Source organism: Fukomys damarensis, unplaced genomic scaffold (genome assembly GCF_012274545.1).
Source record: "Fukomys damarensis isolate Sample0158 unplaced genomic scaffold, DMR_v1.0_HiC HiC_scaffold_39, whole genome shotgun sequence".
In the NCBI taxonomy this organism is placed as follows: domain Eukaryota; kingdom Metazoa; phylum Chordata; class Mammalia; order Rodentia; family Bathyergidae; genus Fukomys; species Fukomys damarensis.
In genome coordinates this window covers 49,369,543-49,387,696 of record NW_022900951.1, presented here as the reverse complement: position 1 = coordinate 49,387,696, position 18,154 = coordinate 49,369,543, and the positions used below count along the sequence as shown (strand labels likewise).

Genomic DNA, 18,154 nt, shown 5'->3' with positions numbered 1-18,154 from the left:
ATTTAATTTTTTTTTTTTTTTTTGTACTGGGGATGGAACTTGGGACCTTGCGCTTGAGAGGCAGGCAGTGGAACCACTAAGCTATATTCTTGGGCCTCTCCTATATAATTTTAACATTGTACACTGACCAACCTCTCCATATCCTCCCTCCTCCCTCCTCTGCCAAGATCTGCTCTCTGCTTTTTTACTCCCTGCTTTTATGAGGTCAACTTTTTAAGATATAAGTGAAATCATATATTATTTGTTTTTCTGTGCCTGGAATATTTTACTTAATATAAGGTCCTCTAGGTTTAGCCATTTTGTCAAAAAAATGCCAGGATTTCATTCTTTATTAAATAGTTGAATAGTGTTCTATTACATATAGATCAAATTTTATTTAAACATTCAGTCACTTACAGACATTTAGGTTGATTCCCTATCCTGGCTATTGTGAATAATGCTGCAATAAACAGAGTGCTGGTGTCTTTTTGACATGTAAACCAAAAAGCTTCTGCAGATCAAGAGAAACAACAGAGACAAAAGACAACCTACAGAACAGGAGAAGGTATTTGTCAACTCTACATCTAACAAAGCATTTATATCCAGAATATATAAGGAATTCAATTCAAATAAGTTAAAAATCCAATTAATAATGAATTAAATATCTAAATAGATGTTTCTGAAGAGATCTTCAAATAAAATATATGCAAAATGTTCAGCATCACTAATAATCAGGGAAATGCAAATCAGAATCACAGTGAAATATTACCTTACCTCAGTTTGAGTGGTTGTTATTTAAAGAAAAATAAATTCTGTCAAGGTATCAGAGAAAAGGAATTTTTAAAAAATTTTTATTGGTACACTTTTGACATACATAATGATTACATTTATCATAAGGCAATATTACCTGTAAATAACATATCTTAATTCTTTTTTTACCCATTCCTCTTTCTTCTCTTCAAGCCTTCTTTCCCTCTCCCTTTACAAAACTTAGTTTCTGTTGTTTATCTTCCATTCTTTTTTACTTTTCAATCTCTATTCCCTTCCTCTTGTTCTCCTTTCCATTTGAACATTGTGTTTCTACTTCCCAATATCAATCATCTATTTTGGTCCCTATCTACCCTTTGGGTTTTTTACACAAGAGAAACAATATGATATTTGAACGTGTGTCTGATTCACTTCACTTAAAATTATGTTCTCAAGGTGCATCCATTTACCTAAAAATGTCTCAGGTTTATCCTTCCTTATGGCAGTGTAATACTCCATTGTATATAAAAACCATATGAGAAAGGGTATGCTTTTACATTATTTGTAGGAATGTAAATTAGTGTTACCATTATGGAAAATATTATGGAAGTTCCTCAAACTAAAAATAGAACTGCCATATGGCCCAGCAACACTACTAGTGGGCATATACCCAAAGGAAATGTAGCTAAGATATTAATCCAAGTTTCCAATAAATTTCCTTAGTGAAATTCCTAGAAAGGAATTACTGTGTCATGAACAAAGACCTTCTTGTATTTCAAAACTTTTAATACGTTTTACCAAGTCATTCTTCCAGAAAAATTCTATTAACGTGTACGTTAAGGAAGAGTATATGATCAGTTGAAGACTGGATAAAGAAGATGTGGTTTTTCTATAAAATGAAATACTACTCAGCTATAAAGAATGAGAAATTAGCGTCATTCATAGGAAAATGGATACACATTGAGGATATACTCCTAAGTTAAATAAATAAGTCATACATGTTTAAATACCAAATAGTTTCTTTGGTGTGAAAAACTACAATGGTACATACGATCCTAATGGTATAATTGACAATGTGAAATAGGAAGAAAAGGGCTAAAGGTGCAAGGGAAGTGGGAAGGGTAGGGCAAAGGTAATAAGGGAAAAGAAAAAAAAACATGAGAAAATGAAAAAAATGGAAATAAAGTAGTTGTAAATAGGGAAGCTAGGAGGGGGTGAAAGGAGGGCAGGGATAAGGGGAAAAAATGAGAACCAAGACTTGTCATTGGTTCACGATCCCAATGATGAATGTAACTGTACTGTATACCAATAAACTCAATGAGAAAAAAAGAGTATATGTTTATTCTAACGAAGTCCTGTATTTTTTTTCTTTAGGCTTTGAAATATCTGAAAACCAGAAGAGGCAGGCTGCAATGACTGTGAGAAAAGTCCCTAAACAAAAAGGTAAATTTGCTTTTAGCCCTTCAACCCCACTTGTTTTCTGTGTGAGACTAGGAAGCCATAACCTATGTGCTTTCATATTTATTGGCTCTTTTCCATGCTGGTGTTCACTTGGAGTGTTAGGGCAGTTCTCAGCTCCCCAGGTGTCCCTGAAAACGGGAAGCAAATGATCATAAAGGCTTAATGCTCAGGAGTGAAATGTATTGGGTAATTATGTCCAAAGATAGCTTATTGTGTACAAGGAAAAAAATAAAACCTTGTATTCTCCTTATTTTTATTTCAAATTAAGGAAACATTACTAATTATTTAGAGACAGTAAACAGTAAACGTGTATAATTTATTTAGTAAGTGTAAATGTATAGGGATATATGTGTTCGGCTGCCCTTCACTGGTTTGGGTACACTTGCCAAATCAGAAGACCCCATTCAGAATGGAGAACCTCAAATTGAACCAAAACAGAAGATTTAGACAGTCTTTATTTCTTTAAACCATAAACCAAAGTACTTTTAAAAGGTAAATACATAGAGAATCAATTTAATATGAAATAAAGCTCTATTTTCTCTTTTCATGAAGTGGAACAAAACTAAAATACTCAGCTAAGCAAAAGGAAGGTGTTACCTGGTGTTTACTACAATGCCTATCTAGTATTGAATTATTTTATAATATGAATTATTTTGTTTCATCTTTATGGTAATCCTAAGACAGTGAGCACTTTTAGCCCCACTTTTCAAATAAAAACTCAGACTTTTCCCAGTGACTCTGAAACAAAATTGGCTTGACTCTTGGCCCACTACTACTTTCTCCTCTGCAGCTCATAGTCCTGCTGATGCTTCTTGTAGGGAAAAAAGAGCTCACTTTACTATCGCACATCAATTACTGATAGCTATTTCTATTACTGACAGCTGTTTTCACTGCCAGAAGTGGGACCACTTAATGAGACCTCACTTTCCCCAGGTCCTTCCCTCTGCATTCTCAGTGAGCTCTTTCGTTCTGAATGAGTCACCATAAAAAATGACCAGATTCAAGTTCCTTAAAATTCCAGCAGTCACAAACACACCTTTATTTCCAGTGAAGCTTCTTTGATTGAGGAGGCTGAGAGCTTGTGAATATCTGATTCCCAATTAGCCAGTACACTTAGCTGGGATATCCTGACTAGACATACCTTTCTTTTAATTGCTTATTAAATTTTGCTCTTCTTGGGCCCTCACTGGATCATTCTTCGTCGTGGTAATATGATTTCCCTTAGACAGGGAATAAAGCCAGCCACCCCTAACCTTTTCATTATGTGAGAGACAGCATTACAAAGCAATGTGGAGTTAACCTATTGAGGTCTAGGGTCACAAGTTACCCCCTAACAATATGTAAGAAGTTTGTATCTTTTGGTTCAGCTGTGACCTCTGAAGAGTTAATGTCAGTGGAGAACTGATCTGTATTAACAGAACTCTATGAGTGAATGCCCCCTTCCCTAGATGGAGATGTGGGCAGAAATGAGCCCTAGCCTGCTAAAGAGTCCTCATGCTGCAAAACTGATACTTCCGTAGCAGCCTGCCTCTATCTCCTGGAGTCTCTCATGTCCTGAGCTTCTCTTACCTTGATTCCCTTTAGTTCCCCTAACACACTGACTCCCCTGATGGAATGATACTTGATTATCCCAGCCCAGGTACCTTCAAAGAGTGTCTTCTACAAGCTAGTCTTTTCACTGAGTATATTTCAAACATAGGAACATCCACAATGTAACCACTCAGAAGATAGTCCTGATAGCTCATACCAAACCTTTGAGGTAGTTCCTTTTCTCTTCCTGTCTAGTCTTTAGGCTGTCCCTTTTAGATCCTCTGTTGTCTGGTAGTGTCTGAACAGCTTTCTTATCTTAAAACCAATTCCAAAATGTTTAAAGAAACTCATCTAGTTTTGAATTTCCCAGAAGTCCTATTAATCTCCCCACATATTTCTGTTTCTGAACTTAGAGAGCAGGGCTGTGGTGATTTGTATATTGGAAACATTTGTCAAACAGTAATTTAATAGTTACAGCATGTACATGGGGAAAGCATGAAGAGGTTCTTTCAGACATCTATGGACGCTAACTTCCTTAATCCTTCCAACCGCACATTCCTAGAAATGATGGGAGAGATTTTGTTAAAATTTCTCCAGTGCAGATGTGCTTCAACCCCATCTAAAACACCATGGGAAATTATCAACTCAGGCTACTGCTCTGGGGAAGGAGATACCTGGCTAGGAAAATAGCAGAGAGAAACCAGTGTAGCTCTAAGAAAGACCTTTTCACTTTACCTTTGCCTTTCACACTGCCTTGCTTTTAAGAATTATATATAACTTCTTTGGACTAAGATGCTAATTCCTGGCTCACCAATGCAATTGAGTTTGTCAACACAGAACTCCCCAGGGCCATGAGCACAGGTTCCACTTCTAGAGGCTTTATGGCCAGCTCAAAAGTCAATGAATCCCCCATAAAACTAAAACAGTTTTAAAAAAGGAAATGGGATTAATAAATTTATGCATTTTCAACATTTGTTTAATAGCTCTAGTGATCAAGGCATTGTGATTATGGCAAAAGAAAATACATATTGAATCCTGGAAGAGAGCTCAGAAATAGACCTACATTAATATGTCTAATTTTTGACAAATACATGAACACAATAGAGAAACAGGCCTTTTCAACAAATCATGCTGAAGCAATTGGACTTCCATGGGGGAAAATATCCTCAGCCTAAACCCACACTCTGTTCAAAAGCTAAATAAAAATTAACCATAGTACTGAATATACAACTACAGTACTCTTAGAAAAAAATAGAAAAAAAATTTCTTCAGGTTCTAGGGTTATGCAGAGGAGTTCTTAAATTTGACATCAAAATCTTGAAGAACAGAATAAAATATCAATAACATGGACCTCCCTCCATAATGTTTCTGTATTATTGGTTGGCCTACCCTCATATTTCTGTTACCTGCCACCTTTCAAAACTGACTCTTGGAAGAGAATCTGATCCTTCCCATTGAGGTGCCAATGACCAATGATGGCTTAATATGATACTGCCTTTGGAGTAATGGGATCAAGTCATCAAAAGCAAAGAAGCTGTAATGTTAGAATTTCAGACACTGGCTGGCAGATGAGGAAAGTGTCTGGAAACAGCTGAAAGGACTTTCATGTCTGAATTGTATGTTGTATGTCTCATCTGCTTTGAATATAGATCAAAATTGAACTTTGACTTTGGCCTTCACCACTATCCTGGTTCCTGGAATCCTCTCAATTTGGTCTTTTGTTTGATGGTTTCAAACCCTGCCACAAAAATCAAGAAGGTTTTAAATTTTAATGTCATTGAATCTGTTCCCTTTGAAAAGTCACAAATTTCATGATTCATATATTCTGGTGATGCTTTTATTTTCTCCCTCAACTACCAATGTCAATTCCCTATTAATTTTAGATTTATCTCTCTCAACCAAGGGTAGAACATTAAATCACATGTGTTTTAAAAAACTATTTTCACATAAAGACCTGCTTTGAAGTCAGTAGTTATTAACAAGACTCTTGACACTTCCCAGGATAGTTGGAGAGGGAGAAAGCCAAAATCTTTTGGAGTTAAATGGAGTTTGTTGACTTCTTTGCAGAACCAAAATCATTTTAAAGAATTATTCTCTCTACGAAAGAGCTCTGAACTGAAAACTCAAACAATGTGAGTTCTAGCTCTTGCTTTGTCACTAAGTTACCATTGAACCCCAAGTATGACTTGTATCTCTAGGTTTCAGTATCTTTACTTGTAAAATGGCTGATAGTAATATCATAAGTTACTTAGTGATATTGATTAGATAGAGAAGAATGCAATATTTCAGAAAGAGCCATGCCACTTCAAAATCTGTGAGAGAAAGAAATGTTTGTAATACAGGTTTGAATAGCCCTTATTCAAATTGCTTGAAATTTCAAATTTTGGTTTCTTAGATTTGGGAATATTTGCACAGACTTTCTTGATTGAACATTCCTAATCTGAAAGTCTGAATTTAAAAATGTTTGGAAATATATGAAACTTTTTGAATGTGAGGATCCAGGGCCTTTCAGGTATTCATTCTAAGAATGCTCAAACTATACCAGTTCAAAGTTCATAAATTGATCTACCTTGAATTTTCTGCCCAGAGTAGTCACTGAATGATTTGAGAACCCTCTTGGGACTTCACTTATGCCATTTTCTTTGATCTCCTTTCTATAGGTGTCAACTCTGCCCGCTCCATTCCTCCTTCCTACCCACCACCACAGGACCCGTTAAACCAGGGCCAGTACCTGGTCCCCGATGGCATCGCTCAGTCGCAAGTCTTTGAGTTCACCGAACCCAAGCGCAGCCAGTCACCATTCTGGCAAAATTTCAGCAGGTTAACCCCATTCAAAAAATAATACCTACAGGGAGGCAGATAATTTTAAAATAAACTAAATAAAATTATATTTATAGATGGACTTTTTTCGGAGAAACACTGTTGAAAATATATATGTGTGTGTGTATATACGTATATACATATAGAGAGACATATATAGACATATGTATACACACAGACCCTTGAGTATATGCACACACACGCTTGTGTGGGCATGTGCATGCATATGTGTGCACATACCACACACATACACATACACATACACAGACATGCATACACATTCAGAGAAGGACCAAAAACGTTTTCTGTTGTTTTTGGTTTGTGAAATCTATAGGTGGTAGGAGAGGTACAAATGACTTCCAAACAAGTGAACCCCTCTTAAAACTTTACAGTTCTTAACCTGTTCCCTTTCTCTTTTCTTTCAGAGATTGCCATTTCTATGTTATTTTTCTTGTTAAGATACTCTTTGCTCCTCTGTGAGTGATTCATTGACTTTTTATTATTACCATAGATGTATTTGTATTAGTTTTCTTTTATGATAATAGAGATGCTGATGACTTTTGATTTTAATTTGATGTGGTAGGTTTGGGATTTCTTTCTTTCACTTTTTACTGAGGAAAGAGAGAATCCCCATTTCCTCTCCTTCAGCCAATCATCTGTGGATATTCCTGTAACCCTGCAGTTTCCTCAAAACAGCTTTTACCCAGCATCCTCTGTGCACAGTCCTGCTAGTCAGGACATGCTCCTTAATGCCATGTGACATAACTGCTTGGTATTTCTATTGCTTTCACTATATTTTAGATGTTGAGGAAGGATACAAACCAAACAGAAACAATGGAGTATCAGAGTATTATGATGCTAAAGAAGAGTTCTGTTCAGGAAATATTTTTCATTTGGAATATTTCTTCTAACATTTGGGAGTCTTCATGTTGCAGCACTTCTGGGTCATTGCAGTTTTGCATCTGGGGATTAGTTTGGGCCAGTTAGTGTCTTCAGACTCCCTTTGTTATGAGTATCCTCTTAGGCCTGGCCTACCTAGCCCAACAGAAGATCTAAACTGGAAGCAGCTGCTGAGACTCTGCCTCCTAAGGAAGGGATTTATCTCTGGCCCTTTCCAAAGCACCAAGTAGATGTAAATCAGGGCTCCCTAAAGCAAGCAGTTCGGTGTTCTGGTCATCTCTGCTCCCCTTTGCAGGTTTTAAAGGCAGCATTGATAGGAGTCTATGGAGGAATTCAAGACAGAACCCACCTGACCAAGATCATCAGCTGCCTTCAAATTACTGACCTGGACAGAGTCCAAGACTGACAGTAAAGTAGGCATGGAAAGAAGCAACCTTGATCCAAGATACTGTACCTCCAGTTCCTACCACCCCAATTATGTGAATTGTCCCCCATTGTTAGCAGATTGCATGGACAATCTTCCCTGGCTTCTTCATTTCTTCTTCTCTGTCTTCCTTCTTTCTCTTGCCCTCCTGGCACATGAGAACTGCTAATGTTGGCATAATTGAAGCAGTTCTGGCCCTGGAAGATGGCCTTCTTTCTAACATCTTCCTACCCCAGAACACTTAAGGCCAGTGAATGATGGGCCCAGGGGCACATTTCCTTCTGGACAAAAGATCTGAGGCAGAGATACTACCCTCAAGATTATTTTTGGCAGGCTTTCCACTAACTTCTCCCACAAAGAATCAGAATACCAATGGGTGTATGAATACCTGTTTGTCCTCCATACATGACCCTTTTCTTGGTTAGACCTTGAACAGCAAGGAATAGGATATAAAGGAGTGAGGGGTGAGTCCTGCTATGGAAAGCCACTCTAGCCAGGGATTGAGATTATGACCGTCTTGGATCCCATGGAAGAAGATTTCATTCAGTGTGAAAGGATCCCAGTTTATCAAGCAGCAGCCATAGTTGCTTGAAGGCTTCAACATAGGTGATTTGGATACTGCTTTGTGCCTCCTGACCCAGACCAGACCTTGCCTACCCCGGTAAGCTTTCCCCTGTGGAAATCAAATTACAAACTTTTAAAGCTTCCATTTTATTATAGAAAGTCAGAATTATAAAGTTAAGGGCCAGGGATTTAGCTCAGTGCTACCGCACCTATGCCTGCCTCACAAGTGCAAAGTCATGAGTTTGATTCCCTGTACAAAAAAAAAAGGAATTGTAAAGTTAAGGCACCATGTGACCTAGCTACTTAAGCTTAGCTACATAAGCCTCCTTGGTAAGGAGCCTTGTGCCCAGTACCCAGGCTAAAATGTACCCGCCCTGGCAAACAGAGTTTGTTTTAGTTTCTATGCAGGCCTCTCTTTATTGTATTCCTTTACCTAGTGTACATTACTCCTCATTAGGCTTGGCTTTGTCATATTTGCTTGGAGGCACATTAGGAGGGGATGCTTGGCAAGGTTCTTGGGCTTAAAGCATCTCTTGGCCAGGCCTTCACATCTACTTATCCTCCCTGGGTCATTTACCCCGAGGGCTCCAGAATCAGGAATATCAATCCCCTCTTCTCCTTTCCATAATCCAATGGCATTAGGAGATACCAGTAATTTGTGAAAACAAGAAATTAGCTCTCCATTGATTGGAATGCCCCCACATAGGAGAAAAGCATACCAGTCAGTGGCCATTAGCCCAAAGGGGAGCCAGGGAGCCAATTAATTATCTGGGCTCAGTATCTAAACATGTTCTGTCCCCACGGCAATGCTATCCTCAAAAACTGTATAATTCTCTGTTTCTATGTGGCCCTGAGTTCCACTTTCCTCAATTCAGTGAGGCCTGGATTTGCTCCTCATATTGCTGGTATGTTTTATGCCCCACACCATGGGGAAGACTTAACACAGAAATAAACCTTTTTTCTCTCTTTTCTCCCCCTCTGTATATGTCTATATCTTTAATGGATCTATTAAGGACACCGACAAGAGAGTTCTGACAATTCTAATGTGAAACCAGAAAGTGATTTTTTAGTGCTTTGGGGTAGGGTGGGCTGGGATCGATAGATGGGCAACAGTGACTTTGATTACCCCTACTGCTCTGCATTTGGCAATTTATTCTTTTGTTTCTACTGTTTGACTGTTTGACCCTTTTAAAAAAGTGTCAGAGTTGTCTGTTTAAAAAAAAACTGTTTAGCAACAACAACAAAAAAACAGATGTTGTAATGACACAAAGCCTTATGAAGATACTTATGGAGTTCAATAAAAAGTAAAAATGACACACTTAGGCGCAGCTCTCATGCCATTGTGTGCGCGCGCATGTGTGTGCGTGTGTGTGCGTGTGCGTTTTATCAACTGCAACTAAAAAATTTGCCTATTCAGGGCAGCTTACCCTAGCCATTACCTACGTATCCATTCCCAGGTATCCCATGGGTTTTCGGTGACTTTACTTTACAGGTCCTTGCTGGGAGAATAGAATTTAAGAACTGAATTTTAACTTGTAGCCAGTGGTTCTTTGTAGCTGCAGATGTCTTTATGGATGGGATTGTCTTTCATTTCACCTTTAGTGCTTTAACAAAATTTAAAGGTATATCCCTGAGCTTGCTCCTTTTTCTTGCAGCTCTAAGTCCAATACTTGACATGGGCATTCATAAGAATTTAAAAGCTATCTTTTGAACCCAGCCAAAGGCCATATCACTTGATAAATCTCTCACTCCAATTTCCTTCCTAAAGCTTTTGATCCTCTTCCTCAGAGTGGGTGGAGTGACCTTACTTTTTCTTTTGTCCTGGTATGGCCTGCATGTACATGGTTCTTGATTCCACTAGGCCTCTGTGTGGTATCTTTATGCTGTTTCTCAGGGGATCTCACTAGTGGATCTATTCTGGCACTGCCTTGCTTGCCTTTCTACAGAACAACTGAACACTGAACCCAATAAAGTACTTATTTAAGGAAAGGATCTGGATAATTTTTCCAAGCTGCAAAACAGGGAGGAGATATATTTGTGCTTTTGGGTTAGAGTATAAGCCCTACCTGTGTAGTTCTTGGAATACACACACACACACACACACACACACACACACACACTGATTTAGAGCATATGATACTAAACCTTCCCTTTCATTAACCTTTCCATTTCTCCATTTTTGGCTCTCCTCATTTAACCCCCTCCTCTACTGTTACCATCCTTTTCTTTTTCTCTGGAGTCTGCCATCTCTCCCCACAGGACTCAACTGTTAGCAGACTTTTCTGCTTCTTATCAATTTCTGGGTTTCCCAGATTCCAGGAGCCAATCTCAGATACCTTCGGCAGAGCATAAGAACAGTTTCTGGTCTGAGGTTTCCCCGACTCCATGCCAAAGGCATTAGAGGTGGGAAGACAAATGGTATGGGTCTTACACGCTGGAATACAGCCATTTATCTCATAAGGTACCTTGAAATCAAACACATCATCAAAAGAATTATTTCCCAAAGTGTCAATATGTCCATATTTCTCATTATTATAAAAGATGACTCTACTTAAGTTATCTACTAAGCACATGTACCTCATTCTTGCCTTTGATTTATTACAAAGCACCATATATTTCCTGATGAGAGAGCCACTTGCCTCTCTACTAAGATTCTAATTTACCTTCTTTAATTGTTGTCCCCCCCACCAAAAGAGGATAGTGTATGAGTTTAAAATATAATTTATAGGAGTCCTAGAATGGTGATACCAATCAGGGAGGGCCACGGGGCTTTAGGCCACACCAAAGTCATTGTGTTACAGATGATATTTTCTCAGTCTGCTTTACTCGAAGTCTCAGTGGTGGAAAGAGGTGTCCTTGTTGTGTATCCAGTTGGCCAGATCTAGAACAAAGAAAGATTCATTGCAGATTACAGAGTTGGCCTCCACCAAAAATTAATCCTGGCCTTTCCCTATATTTAAAGTCTCCTGCTGGTGTTTTGGAGGAAGCTTATGGCTTGCCTAAACCTATTCCTCATGTCTAAAATGACCTTACCATATAGGGCCCTATTTAGTCCTTATGACAACCATTTGGCAATGAGTTTATTAATTACATTTAACATAAGAATAGTGGCTAAAAACATCTGGGATTACCAAGCTTCTGAATGTTATTCACCTATCCTCCATTCCTATTGAACCTGACTATACCTGATGCTCTCAGAGTGTTGCTGGGGTAAGTAGAGGCAAAAACATAAAATAAGGTGAATGAATATCATTTCCTGTGTACTTGGTAGTCCTGCTTCTTAAGTTTTCTAAACTAGACTTTGAACAGGAAACTGCAGCCACAGCTCCTTTTGTCTAGTACCAAGAATAAGTAGAAGGAGGACTGAGGCCCTTGGTGCAAACTTTGGATTACTTCAATGTTTTAGTCACTGAAGCCACCACTGTACTACATAATGCATTTGGCTTTTGGACCATTAGGAGTTTCCTTATTTCTATTGATTTATCTGCTCACCCATGACTCTCAGAAGCTTCTGTACTGACTAGAATATGGGGTTGATGTGGTAGGTCCTGTTTGTCCAAGACTTTACCCTCAAACCCCAAGATATAAAATGAGACTTCCCAGTATCCTCCCAAGTCCTGCCAACTTCATGACAATAGCTCAGCCTGGCCATAGATATATTACAGCAGTTGTGTTTGTAACACTTTTGGAGAAGGATGTTTTGAGGTAAGATTTATATCCTTAGAAGCACACCATCTCAATTCAGTTTTCCATTTCTGTGTTGGCTGTGACTGCCTTCTCCAGGGGACTATAAGCATTACGTAGACAGTGTTTTCATCTAGTTGAAGGAAAGAAGAAATAGGGATGACACATGGGCATAGAATGATCTTGCAGTCTTCAGAAGCATCTATTACTTCTATTCGGCTCTACCAATTGGAAACCTACACCATTGTGTCATTTAAGGTAGGTTCCTAAGCCAATCAAAATTCATTTTCAACAAAAATAGCTGTGCCTTTCTATAGTCCTACTGTCCGCTGAATTAGATACAAGACCATATCCTTGGTATCCATTCTGGGCTAGGCTTTGTAGTAGACTGCATTAAAGATACTAAGATGACTAAAATAACATTTCAGTTTCACAAGTCACTCAGAGATTAGTGAAGATATATAAGCATGGGCTCTTACAGTGATGAATTAAAGCCTGAAGATGCTCAAAGAGTAAAGTGATTAGTTGAAGAAAATCTCTTTATCAGTCAGTATAAGTTTACAAGTTTGTGTTATAATAATGATATTCTCAAAATTTCAGGGGCTTAACACACAAGGGTTTACTTCTTGTTCATGCAAATCCCTGTTATGAGTCCACATGGCTCTCTGGGGCTGTCATGAATGACTTCCACCTTGTTTCCCCTCTGTCTTAATGCATATTTTTATAATCATCATAGCAGAAAAAAAACATTAGAGTGTTTCTCATCTCACTGATGTAAGTTCACTAACCTTATTTTTAGTCACAGCCTAAAATGGCCTGAAATAGTCATATGTCTTACTTTCCTTATTACTGGGACTCAGCATCTGCCACCAACAAATTAAAGGAGGAAAGGTTTATTTTGGATCATGTTTCAAAAGTTTCAGTCCATGTTCACTAGTCTCAAACATAGAAAGTGCATGGTGGAAGGACCTGGCCTGAGGAAAGCTGCTCATTCTGTGGTGGCCCAAAAGCAGAAAGCAAAGGGTGAAGATGGAAAGGGAGATGCACCCTTCCAGTTATGCCTCCAGTGATCTGCTCACCTGACCAGGCCCCACCTCTTACTAGCAAATTAGCCTTAGTGCCCCATAATTCAATCACCTTCCAAAAGCTCCATCTCTACATACATGAGGCTACTGGGGGGACATCTAGATCAAAACCATAATACATGTCTCATGCAACTTCAAGATAGTAGACCTCATAAGCCCAGAAGGACAGCAAAACTATATATGGACTCACATTAGAAATCACAGGTTGAGATACAGAGAATTCTACCATGCTATGATAATTAGAACAATTGAGAAATTATGAGGAATCCCACAAATGTCCATCTTCCTTTTAAGAATATTTTTAATTTAATGAAATACTCATGAGGTGTTTGGCATATAAATTCATCACATATTTGAGAAATTTTCATTCTGTGAGTCTTGGAAGAAGACAGACACTGATCTTTTCCCCAAAACATCAAAGTAAGTCAGGCATGGTGGCACTCTCCTGTAATCCTAGTGCCCATGAGTCTGAGCCAGGAGGATTGCCATGAGCTTGAGGCCAGCCTAGGCTACTTAGTGAGTTCAAAGTCAGCCTGAACTACATAGATTCTGTCTCAAAACAAAGATAAACAAACAAAAAAACAGAATTATCCAAAAATGTCAAAGCAATTTGTTAAGGCTTTTTCCACAAACCTACAATTCAAAGAAGTTTACACCTAGAATATTAATTATTGAACAATGTGTCAATGACAGGACCAAGCAAGAAACTATTTCACAGTAGCAAGGAAAGTAACAAATATCCAAGAATCGAAATAAAAGAATAACCTTGATAGTGCACCTATGGCAGATTTATAAGTGGCATTCAAATACAGATTTCTGGAAGCACTCGCTCTTTGATGCTAATGTCAACTTCAGAAATTCCCCAGGACTTCATTTATTTCTGAGAGCAATTGCAAATTCAGAGATCCCCAAGATCACTCAGACTCAATAATTTGCTAGAAAGGCAGAATACATTTTTAGGCTTACTGTTTATTGCAGCTAAAATACAAGTTAAAATTAGAAAACAGAAAAAGCACATAGGGCAGAGTCCAAGAAGGTACCAAATACAAAGCTTCCATTGTCCCCTCTTGGTAGAATCTGGATAGCTTTATTTCTTCAGTATCAATATCTGACAATAGCCATGAGTTATTATCAAAAACAAGGACACTCATGCTTCCAGAGATTTTAGTGGAGCTTCAGCGCTGCCCCCTGTGACTGATCATAGTCTCCAGTCTTTTCAGGAGGTGAGCTGATGACAGGGAATCCAAAGCATCCAACCTGAAGCACATTGTGAGTATGGCAAAAAAAAAAAAAGAAAAAAAAAAGGCCACCCTTAATTAGACTATCAAGTGGTCCAAGAACCCAAAGAAAACAAAAACTCTCCTGTTGATCATTATTTGCTGATGATATGATACTCTACATTGAAGATCCAAAAAACTCCACCAAAAAACTTCTAGACTTAATTGACAGATTCAGTAAAGTATCTGGATACAAGGTGAATACCCAAAAATCAATAGCCTTTCTATACACAAATAACAGACAGACAGAAAGAGAAATAAGGGAAAAAATTCCTTTTACAATAGCATCCAAAAAAATGAAGTATCTAGGAATCAATCTAACAAAAGAAACAAAAGATCTCTACACTGAAAACTACAGCACTCTGAAAAAAGAAATCGAAGAGGATATAAAAAAATGGAAAGATATCCCCTGCTCCTGGGTAGGAAGAATCAACATAGTGAAAATGGCCATACTACCGAAACTGCTATATACATTCAATGCAATGCCAATTGAAATTCCAACACTATATTTCACAGAACTAGAAAAAAGAATCCAAAAATTCATTTGGAACCACAAGAGACCTAGAATAGCAAAAGCCATTATAGGCAACAGTCACATGGCACCAGGTGTAACAATTCCCAATTTGAAACTATACTACAAAGCCACTGTGATAAAATCAGCATGGTACTGGCAAAGAAATAGGCCTGAGGATCAATGGAACAGACTGGAAGACACAAAAACAAATGCAGATGTACTCAGCTACCTCATCTTCGACAAAGGAGCTCACCATCCTCAGTGGAGGAAAGATAGCCTCTTTAATAAATGGTGTTGGAAAAACTGGATATCAACCTGTCACAGATTAAAATTAGACCCTTATCTTTCGCCATGCACTAAATTAAAATCCAAATGGATTAAAGATCTAAATATTAAAACAGAAACATTAAACTTGCTGGAAAGTAAGTTAGGCAGAACTCTGGAAGACATTGGTATAGGAAAAGACTTTATGAACAAATCCTCAGTAGCACGGGAACTAGCAGAAAGAATCAACAACTGGGATCTCATCTTACTAAAAAGCTTCTGTACTTCAAAAGAAACCATTAGCAGAACTAAGAGACAATCTACAATGTGGGAAAAAATTTTTACCAGCTGTACCTCAGACAAAGGACTATTATCAAGGATATATAAAGAACTCAAAACAATCAGTCCCCCCAAATATAAAGACCCGATCCAAAAATGGGCATCCGAAATGAACAGACATTTCTCATACAAAGAAGTGAAAGCAGCAAGAAAATATATGAAAAAATGTTCCACATCACTGGTCATTCGAGAGATGCAGATGAAAACAACACTGAGATTCCACCTCACCCCACAAAGAATGGCTGCTATCAAGAAATCACACAATAACAAATGTTGGCGGGGTTGTGGGGAGAAAGGAACCCTCCTCCATTGTTGGTGGGAGTGCAGACTAGTGCAACCACTATGGAAATCAATATGGAGATACCTCAAAGAGCTTGGACTGGAGGTTCCATTTGACCCAGCCATCCCTCTGTTGGGTATCTTTCCAAGAGAACTAAAAGAATCATATCACAGAGAAGTATGTGCACCCATGTTTATAGCGGCACAGTTTGTAATAGCTAAATCTTGGAAACAACCTATTTGCCCATCCGTTGGAAACTGGATAAAGAAGATGTGGTTTTTCTATAAAATGGAATATTACTCAGCCATAAAGAGCGAGAGAATAGATTCATTCATAGGAAAATGGATACATATTGAAGATATACTCCTAAGTGAAATAAATAAGTCCCACATGTGTAAATACCTAATAGTTTCCCTGGTGTGAATATTCTGCAACAATGCATAAGATTCTAATAAGATTATTGACATTTAGAAATGGGAGGAAAGGAGCTAAAGGTGTAGGGAAGGTGTGATACGTAGGGGAAGAACAAAAAGGGAAAAGAAAAAATGTGAGAGAATGAAAAGATGAAAATAAAGTGTTTGTAGATGGGGAGGGGAGGAGGGGGTGAAGGGAGGGCAGAGGTAAGGGGAAAAAAATGAGAATCAAGACTTGCCATGTAAAGGTACATGATCCCAACAATGAATGTAACTGTACTGTATCCCTAAATGTACCAATAAACTCAATTAAAAAAAAACTCTCCTGTTGAAATGGAGCCCCTTTAAAATAAAGATTTGAGTTTTTGGTAAGATGATGGACTAGAAGTATCCTTCATTTGAATCTCCTAGTGAGAAGAGTTAAGAGTTAGAAAGGAGAAACTATATTTCAAGAATGAAAAAAGAAATAGGTCCATGAATCAATAAAAAATGGGACAAGAAAGCTAAGAGGCACAAAGAATGAAAAAGACAACAGAATAAAATGTGAAACTGTCTGCAAAGCCAGCTCTGGCTCCTCAAGGGACATCAACCCAACTCTGCAAGCACAAGGTAAGCCCAAAGAGAGCAGGCAGCCATAGTTGCAAGAGAAGCCCATGGTATTGTAAGCTGTAAATCCAGTTGTGGGAACTGAATCTGAAAGTAGCTCTTACTTCATGGCTTTGAGGAAGTCCTCTGAAGTACCTGCCAAAGCAATGAATGATTGAACCAGAAATCATCTTAAGAGAAGGTGTATTGTTTGAGACAAAACTACTTCAGGGATTAGCAGTTAGAGAACAGCTACACTTCAAGATCCCTGGGGGACACCCTGATGCAATCACTTTGTGGGAGAAAGCCACAGAATTGATTATAGAGAGGGGAAAGAGTTAGTGACACACAGGCCATCAGAGAAGTTTAAACTGCGGAGAGCTTGGGCTGTGGAGATGCTATCATAATTTCTGTACAAACCAAACTTGCAGTTCCAAAAATGAAGAGTGAAATCACAAACCAAAGGAGGAAGTTATGAGAGTTTTTCTGGAAATAATAAGAGAAAGCTTGTGATAGATGTTTTCTATGGGGTATTCCAAATGGGAATTCAAATGGGGGTTCCCTGTCCTGATCTTTTATGCATAAGCAGAGCATAGGAAGGGGCTTAAATTCAGAGGACTTCAGAAGAAAACTGGTTATCTTGCATTTGTCTCTCCAGGTCTTTTGAAATCTACGGTCTGGAGGCAAGGAGGAGCTGTTGAAGCTGTTAGCTACCTTAGCACTCTCTGGATGAGTCTTCCCCTTGGAGGGAAGAGTCCTTATCTCTCTATTCTCATCCCAACCTTTATCCTTCATTCCGATATTTTCTTTTACACTTCTAACCATAACCATCTGCTTCCTTAATTGGCTTCTTGAATTTGCTCTTTCATTGGGCTGAACCCATTGTTAGGCTTCTCTAACTGCCTGCTCATAATAAGTAACCTAAGCTACTACATTCCCACCTCTGAAGAAATGTCCCTAACTGCCATTAGGAGAGGACTGAAGACCAAATCTGGCTACTTCAAGCTGAGAAGCGTCAATGTAGGAGAGATGGTGGTCAAAGATTTTATTCAGAGAAATAATCTAAGGAGCCTCTAATAGAGGTCAAATTGGAGTTTAGCAGCTATGAAATCTCTTTAGAGGGTCTATCTAGTGGACTCAGTAAAAGAAGTCCAGCAAAATCATTGTTGGTTTCAGATGACCATGACCATGACCATGACCATTCAGAGTCTGACAAGTTCTAGCCGAGAAGAAAGAAATTTCACTAAGATATTAAGAATGCATGGCCTAAGTGGTTCTGGCACCTGCT

General features: G+C 38.4%; 1 protein-coding gene across 4 annotated transcripts in view; it reads left to right on the top strand.

Annotated features, from left to right (window-relative positions):
- Positions 1-7,085, top strand: part of Arhgef9 (Cdc42 guanine nucleotide exchange factor 9) — a 209,908-nt gene extending 202,823 nt beyond the window's left edge. For all 4 annotated transcript variants that reach the window (XM_033760160.1, XM_010632213.3, XM_019208685.2 and 1 more), the window contains exons 9-10: positions 2,101-2,169; positions 6,378-7,085. In XM_033760160.1, coding sequence (XP_033616051.1) covers positions 2,101-2,169; positions 6,378-6,559 — 251 coding nt within the window. In that variant the 3' untranslated portion in view covers positions 6,560-7,085. The remainder of the gene's footprint in view (positions 1-2,100; positions 2,170-6,377) is intronic.
- Positions 7,086-18,154: the final 11,069 nt, after the last annotated feature.